The sequence below is a fragment of the Pinus tabuliformis genome, chromosome 5_2 (genome assembly GCF_031772625.1).
Source record: "Pinus tabuliformis cultivar Carrire ecotype Pingquan chromosome 5_2, CPIR1, whole genome shotgun sequence".
NCBI classification, from domain to species: Eukaryota; Viridiplantae; Streptophyta; class Pinopsida; order Pinales; family Pinaceae; genus Pinus; species Pinus tabuliformis.
This window is the reverse complement of record NC_142306.1, coordinates 400457647-400465345: the sequence shown is the minus strand read 5'-3', so window position 1 is coordinate 400465345 and position 7699 is coordinate 400457647. Positions and strand designations below refer to the sequence as shown.

Sequence of the window (7699 nt, the reverse complement as noted above, 5' to 3'; positions counted from 1 at the left end):
TAGAAAAACAAAATCTCTTTATGGTCATGGTCTACATTTTGTGATTCATTTTCACATTCTAGTAATGTACATTGCAAAATTTGGTCATTTAATTGCTCAATATGCCAACAAATGACATCTAAAAACTGAAAAATGCAAGAAGAAAACAAATCTGAAATCAACCAAAATAAATGAAGGGGAAATAATAAAATCAAATCATAATTCACAATGATGTTACAACATAATTGGCATAGATTTGAGAAAAGTTCCTTTTCACAAGAATTAGCCAAGATAATACAACTAGAATGGTCATCGACATCAACTGGTGGAAGAAAAAAAGTTCTAGAACCATGAATAAGAGCGAGAGCTTGATCATCATATGAATTATAGATTGGGATGGATTCATGAATGTTGAAATCGTGACAATGCTTAAATATTTGAAAATGAGAATATACTGGAACAAATTCTAAATTGAAGTTTTCTTCATTTTCAAATATGATTTGACTTTGATCATGAGGATTGATTGGAGAATGAGATAAATCAACCTCCTCAATGTTAAAGTAATTATCATAAATGAATTCATGACATTCACTAGAATTATCTTCATTCCCATACGATGTATAAAAACAAGGAGTATTGAGCACATTTTCATCAATATTGAAAGAATGATTGTCAAATGACTCTCTATCTTGACAAAAACTAATTGGAAATTCATTTATATTAGCCTCTCTATTTTCTCGAATAACATTAATGCAAAATTAAAATGAATTGCTATCCTAAAAAATATTAGGATAAAGAGAGAAATGAGAGTTTAAAGAAATGAACCTGAAAATATCACTATTTGCATAATCTTGTGTGTTTTCTCCATTACAAATTTCAGATCCTTGATCATTCTTTTGGTGGTTTAAACTTTGTTGAAGAATTTTGATTGGCTTCCTTAATTTTTGTATTTGATCAACATGATAAATTTTAGAAATTTCTGTAGTGAATTGCACATTGTTGGAATCTTCAATTTCTGCTTGTGCTTGCTAATTTCTTAGTTGATTTTCTGATTTTGAGGCAACTATTTCTTCAAGTTTGTTGTTGATATCTTCTTGCATTTGATTAGCAAAATATTCCAAGCTTTGTGATTGTGATTCATTAACATGTGGGAGTGCATCAAAGTCATTATTAATGCTATAAGAAGTGTGCACCAAATGAAGTAATTTATCATACATGGCTGAGGAAACTTCATCATGATTGGCATGCACCTCCATATCAGAATTTTCAATCATGTTAATAGAAGTTGAAGAAGATTCATCAAAGCTTGAAATTGTCTCATATGGATTAGGAATGCAAGGAAAGGAAACTAATTTTCTAAACCATCTTGTTAATTGAAACTCGGGAAGAAAATCCTCAGATTGAAATTGAAAACAAATTAATTTAAATCTAATGAGAAAGTCATCTAAAGACTCACCTTCAAATCAGCGGAGAGCTTCAAGTTGATCGCATACCTTTTCATAGTCATAATCCTGAAAAGCATGTAGGAATTTTTTTACAAACTCATCCCAAGTGTGAATGGAGGCAAATGGTAGAGATTTACACTAGTTTTTTTCCATTCCTATCAAAGTGAGAGTAAACATCCTACACATGACACCTTCATCAATATCAAAACTATTACAATTTAAAATAAATTGAAGAACATGTTCATAAGCAGAGGCATTTTTCTTACCATTGAACTTCGTCTTTGACAAGAGTTTTACTACCTGAATTGGAGTTGAAGCAAGTGGAAGTCCAGTAAAGCAACTCCAAAGTGGTCGCTTAAAAGGAGCCATTGAAATAAGATAAAACTTTATAACACAAAATATTTAAAGAAACAATATAATGCATGCCCTCCTTCTAGCACCAAAAATGACCTCATAAACATTTGGGAAGGCCACCCTATCAAAGACCCAAATCAGATTCCTATATATTTGTATAATGGCTCCAACTGGTTCAATTGGGTCCAATTGCCCCTTCTCTCTCCCTGTTAGGTTATTGTTTATGTATTACTCACCAACAGAAAAAGAGCAATGAGATCTGAGCTCTTGTTGTGCACAAGAAAGCAAGAAAATCCTTAAGTTGACTTAAGGGCTCAACCAAGCCACACTAAGGTATGCCCCTGTGTAAGGGGACTTTTAAAATGCAAACTTTAATCTAAATGCAGATCTACTCTAAGTTGCAAGCAAAAATTTAATCCTATCTCGAATTGGAAAATGATAGTCTTCTCTCAATTCGAGAGTAGATGAACTAATTAAACAGAGGAAGGGGATTGTTTATATAATAATTGAATTTATTATATGTTTTTCATTAATTAAAGAAGTAGTTCATTTAGTTAATGAAAAAGAAAATAAAATGGGAATTTATTTAAACTATAAATAGTTACTGCTCAGTTCATTCATATTTCAATGAATTTGTATTAACTCTAATTTTGTTCTACTCCTCAAAGATAGATTCTATAGAACTTCAATAGCATAAAACAATCGATACGATAATAGTTCTCAATATCATAATGCAATACACTATTTAGAACATAAATTAAAATCAATTAGAGAAATTATGGCAATAACGGATTAACTTACAATCCAAACAAGAGTGCATTGGAATGAAAATTTATTAAACTCATACCAGAACTTCATTACAAATTTTGTAGTCCATGAACAACTTCAACTCCTTGGAGAAATTTCTTACAATAATGCAAAAAAATCTTCTCTTCGAGGGCTCAAAATGATTTGGCTCTCCATGATTCAACTTACAATACATTACAAAAGTGAAAATGCATTACAAGATAAATCACGGAATTTCCCTTAAACACCTTAGATCTGAAGTTTTCCCCTCACCTACAACTAATAATGCCTTACAATAGTGCTTCAGAATTCACTAGTTGCATAGAAGAAGAACCTTTTCCTCATTCTCAACACTGTTATTTAATAATTTACAAAAATCCAAAAAAGGAGAGTTGTTGGGAGTGGTTCTCTAGATCTTCAGTAAGAGCAGCAAATCCTCCATGCTTTTATCTTTCCATTGCTCCAAAGTGCTTTAGTTTCAAATTCTCCAACCAATCTCCTGTTACAAACCAGTGAAAAATTAAATTAAATAAATTAAATTGCACACTAAAATAAAAATTACAAAATTGGGAAAAACCAACTATCTAATCAAAATCCAATGAAATAAATAAAACAAAATAAATTTGAGCTTCCCATTGATCTCTGAAAAGATAGCCACTATTAATATGGAGTATCGGGATCTCAGATCTCGTAAGTTTTTTTAAAATTGAAATTAGAAATAAACTTTATATATATATATATATATATTTTTATTTTTTTTTAAATTTGACTAATTCTATTAATGTAACAAAAATGGTACAAGGAGGCACCGGCCTCTGCAGATCAAGCCTCAAAATATGCCATGTTTAACAACAAATAACTGAAAGAGACTGCCCGCACTGGGGAAACCAGTCCAAAACTAGAATTGTTTGCTGCCCACGCAGGGGTAACAGCCTGTAATGCCAGAGTGGAATAGTTTTTCGAGCAAACATCAAAATTAACAACATTTACATAAAAGAAACAACATAATAGACCTCTAAGGTTGGGAGCCAGGAACCCAAAACCTGAAAAAGACTTTGACCAGCTAGGTGTCATTAGTAGGAGGAGGTTCTTCCACTATCAGACACCTGTACGCCTCCATGTCATCTTCTGCATCCTGTTGATCTCTCAGAGTTGTTTCCATGCCTGGATTATTGCATCCCTGAGCTGCGTCTGTGCGGTCCTGAGCTTCTTCATGGCTTCTGTGCGCCCTTGAGCTACTGCCAGGGGCTTTTCTTTTGTTGGTGTTGGCCCGCTCCTGAATATTGCGAGCTGGAACTTCAAAGCTTTGAGGCTCCTCTCTAAATGCTACCGAAATGGTCGCAATTATGCATGGTCATTCCAGCGTGCAGCGAAATTGGAATTGGGTTGCTGAGGCATCAGGAGGCTATGGAGCATCTTCAACACGTCGAGAACCTTCAGTCTGAGCTCGCCTCCGACCACTGTGAGTGGCTGGATAACGTCCCATGAAATGAGCCGTCGAGGGGGAGGAAGAGTCAGAAGGGGTCGAGTCAGAGAGGGACAGGGGGGGGTGAATTGTTCTTCCTCTGCTACTGCCCCTCCTATAGCACATCCTATGACGCAGACGAGGCATGTTCACCTGGTCCAAATTGGGCAGACGAAGACGAGGAGGAGCAGTGCCTGGGATTGAATGACCAATGAGAGCAGGGGGACCTGTAATCCACAGTTTTGAACCAAGATTCAAGGCCGAAGAATCAATTCGAAGGCAGCACAGAAGACTCTGCGAGAAATGGGCACCATCTACCATCTCAATGCAGCACAGAATTTGGCAACGTCTCCCCGTTGTCATGCGCGAGCTCGGCTCTGCAGCAGCAGGGAGACAATTGCAATTCAGAGGAGGCGGAACAGGGGGAAGGCGGTCCGAATAAGCCATCTTAAGAACCAGATTGAGGTTTCCTCGGCCCACGCAGTGCATTAAAATGCCATTAATGTCGGTGGTGATCATCTGGGTGGAAGCGTGGGTGGCCAGGTGGCCGCGCCACTTGCCAACCCAAATTCGCTGCATAGTACCAGCGCTCTTAAACACCCACATCTGGGAGTTCTGCATCGTTCTGCACTAGGTCAGTGCATTCCTGTAAATGAGAGTTGTCATTTAAAATGTCAAACGAGCCTGTGTTTAGAACTCGATCACTGTCCACCCCCAGATTTTCCAGGAGATTTGCCACTTTATTGCCTTCCCTTCTGACATGTTGGAATGTGATTTCTCTATTGGTTAAGAGCCATTGTTCTATGAGCTCTAAACGAGCTGCTAATCTCCAGCTGCTGGCTACTTTGTGAGCAGGTGTTCCTTGGAGAATTTGATTGGCCATGTTGATAAGGATTTGTGAGTCTCCTTCAATTACAATAGGAAAAAATCCATGCTGCTGAGCTAAGCAAAGTCCCTGCCACAAGCCTTCTAGTTCAGCTGAATTGTTCGTGTCCCAACCTATTGAGCCAAGGAAGAGCAGGAGTGGTTTGCCTCCATGATCCTTGAAGATGCCTCCATAACCTGCCATGCCTGGGTTGCCTTTGGAGGCTCCGTCAAAATTTAATTGTATCATTCCTTGGGGAGGAGGCTGCCATTTACTTGGTGCTTTGGGATTTTGAGAAAAGTTGCTGGGGTGCTCATGTGTTTGGGTAATCCGTAGATGCCAATTCTCCCATATGTTCTTCTCTTGAGGAAGGGTAGGAAAGTCCTCTTCCTGCCATTTTTGAAGCGCCAAGGTTTCCTGAAGATTGTTGCAGAAATTACTCCATATGTTATCAAGAGGTGTGCATTGATTCTTAAAAATGCTTCTGTTTCTTTCTTTCCATAAAGTCCAGATGAGAAGGCCTAGAATAATTTTCCATAGAGAGTTTAGCAACCTGCTCTTGTAAGGATCGATTACCTAGTTACGGATGGTGTTTGTAATATCCCCTGTTACTCTGCCTCTTTTTTGACATCTAAAGTCGGTTTTTTCCCATAGTTTATTGGCTAATTGGCACGAGTCCATAAGATGTTGTATTGTCTCTTCTTGTTGGTTGCAATTGGGGCATCTTGAGGGCCCGTGGAAGCTTTTTTTCCTTAGATTGTCCCAGGTGAGTATCCTTTTTTGACATAGTAGCCAGAGAAACGTCGAAATCTTGGGCCAAATGCCAGGAGACCAGATTTTGTCCCAAATAGGGTCTTTTGAAGCCTGATTGCTAATCAAAAGGTTGTACGCCTCCTTAGTGGTAAAAATCCCACGTGGTGTGTACCCCCATCTCAGAATATCCTTCTTGTCTGAGAATCTAATTTTCCTATTTGTGAGTTCTGTGTCAATCTCATTGTGGATTTGCTCTGTTCCTTGTCTGATAATTTGTGCTGCTTTTAGCCATTGTCTATATCCCTGATTGAGGGCTGGAATCTAGTGTTGATTGACTTTTTCCTTCTGTTGCATGGCCCAATCATCTGTATGTGGAGGATTGTACAAATTGCTGAGCCTTGGTCTTTGTTGCCAAGAGTCAGCCCAGAAACGAGCATTGCTACCATCTCTGATTTCCCAAAAACTGTGCTTCTGTATCATGGCACTATGCTGTCTAGCTGCATTCCATATTAAGGAGCCCTTTTCAGTGGACAGAAGTCTGATTAAATCTTCTGGCGGTCTGTTATTTGCATATTTGGCAGTCCAAAGTGTAGCCCACGGTGTGTATGGAGCTGAGAGCCATTTCCACCATATCCTTGCTCCCATAACTGCATTGTTGTGTTGAGGATCTCGAAGACCCGCACCTCCATATTTTTTGGGAAGGCAAACTGTCATCCATTTGACCAATGCCCATTTACTATTTTGGCCTGAGGATCCCCATAGAAAGTTACGTTGTAAATTTTTTATTCTCTTAAGCACCCATTTTGGTGCTGCTAAAATAGAGAAAAGATATAAAGGCATCGATTGTAAAACGGCTTTAACCAACACCAGCCGACTAGCCATATTGAGGGCTCTAAAGGTCCAGGAAGAAAGGTGGGCTTCAAGTTTTTCAAGGAGCAATTGCCAAGAGGCATGTTTAAGTGCTGAATCGGTCAAAGGGGTGCCTAAATACTTTGAGGGTAGAGAGGCTGTAGAGAATCCGAGAATGCGGGTTATAGAGGATTGAGTGGTGGGGGGAGTGTGAAAAAATAAAATTTGGGATTTTGCAGTGTTAATGCTGGCTCCAAATGCTTCTGAATATTCATCAAGCAGGGATTTAAACATTGATGCTTCTTGAACTGAAGGGTGCCCAAACAACATGTTGTCATCCACAAATTGTTGATGTGTGATGGCTGGGGAGTCATGGAGTGAAATGCCTCTGAGCTGCTGAGTTTGAAGAGCGTTCTTTATTATACGTCCTAACCCTTCAGCCATTAGCACGAAAAGAAAGGGAGAGAGGGGATCTCCTTGACGAATGCCTCTAGAGGGGTGGAAAGGACGTGAGGGAATGCCATTTACCAATATGGAGAAAAAAGTAGAGGAGACAAGATTCATTACCCATCTGACCCAGGGAGGAGAGAATCCAAAGGCAGTAAGCATTTTTTGAATGTAGATCCAACTTAACTTGTCAAAGGCTTTAGAGAGATCAATTTTGAGAAGCATACCTGCTTTTTTGTTGTGCTTTAATGAATGAATGATCTCATGGGTGAGGATTATGCCGTCAATGATTTGCCGTCCTTCTACGTATCCCAATTGTTCTGGCGATATGAGCAAGGGAAGCAGCGGTTTCAAATGGGAAGCGATGACTTTGTAGATAACATTGCAGAGAGCTATTGGCCTGAATTTGTCCAGAGTTATAGAATTCTCTTCTTTAGGAATGAGTGCAATAAAGCTGGCATTTAGAGATGGAAGCAACCAATGCAAAGTCCTAGATTCTTCCACAACCTGCCATACATCCACTTTGATGAGATCCCAGAATTTATGAAAGAAGTTGGAGGTAAAACCATCTGGTCCAGGAGCTTTACCCTCCTTGAGCTGATTCACTGCTGATTCAACTTCCTGTAGAGTAACGGTCGAAGGAGTAATTGATTATGTTCTTCCGTTATGATTTTAGGGATATGCTGGAGAATCTGTTCTATGGCTGGCTGTCTGTTGATTTGTGGTTCCTGGTGAACGTTTTTGAAATGCTGGAGG

At 38.8% G+C, this 7699-nt stretch overlaps 1 protein-coding gene across 1 annotated transcript; it reads right to left on the bottom strand.

Moving 5' to 3' along the window:
* Positions 1–4621: 4621 nt before the first annotated feature.
* LOC149159188 (uncharacterized) lies at positions 4622–5098 on the bottom strand. Its single transcript, XM_089434223.1, has one exon. The coding sequence runs from the start codon at positions 5096–5098 to the stop codon at positions 4622–4624; it is 477 nt and encodes a 158-aa protein (XP_089290349.1).
* Between the last annotated feature and the right edge of the window lie 2601 nt (positions 5099–7699).

Bases quoted from the DNA above. Each gene is read 5' to 3' on its own strand.
- LOC149159188 (XM_089434223.1), bottom strand. From the start codon at position 5,098: ATGGCAGGTTATGGAGGCATCTTCAAGGATCATGGAGGCAAACCACTC.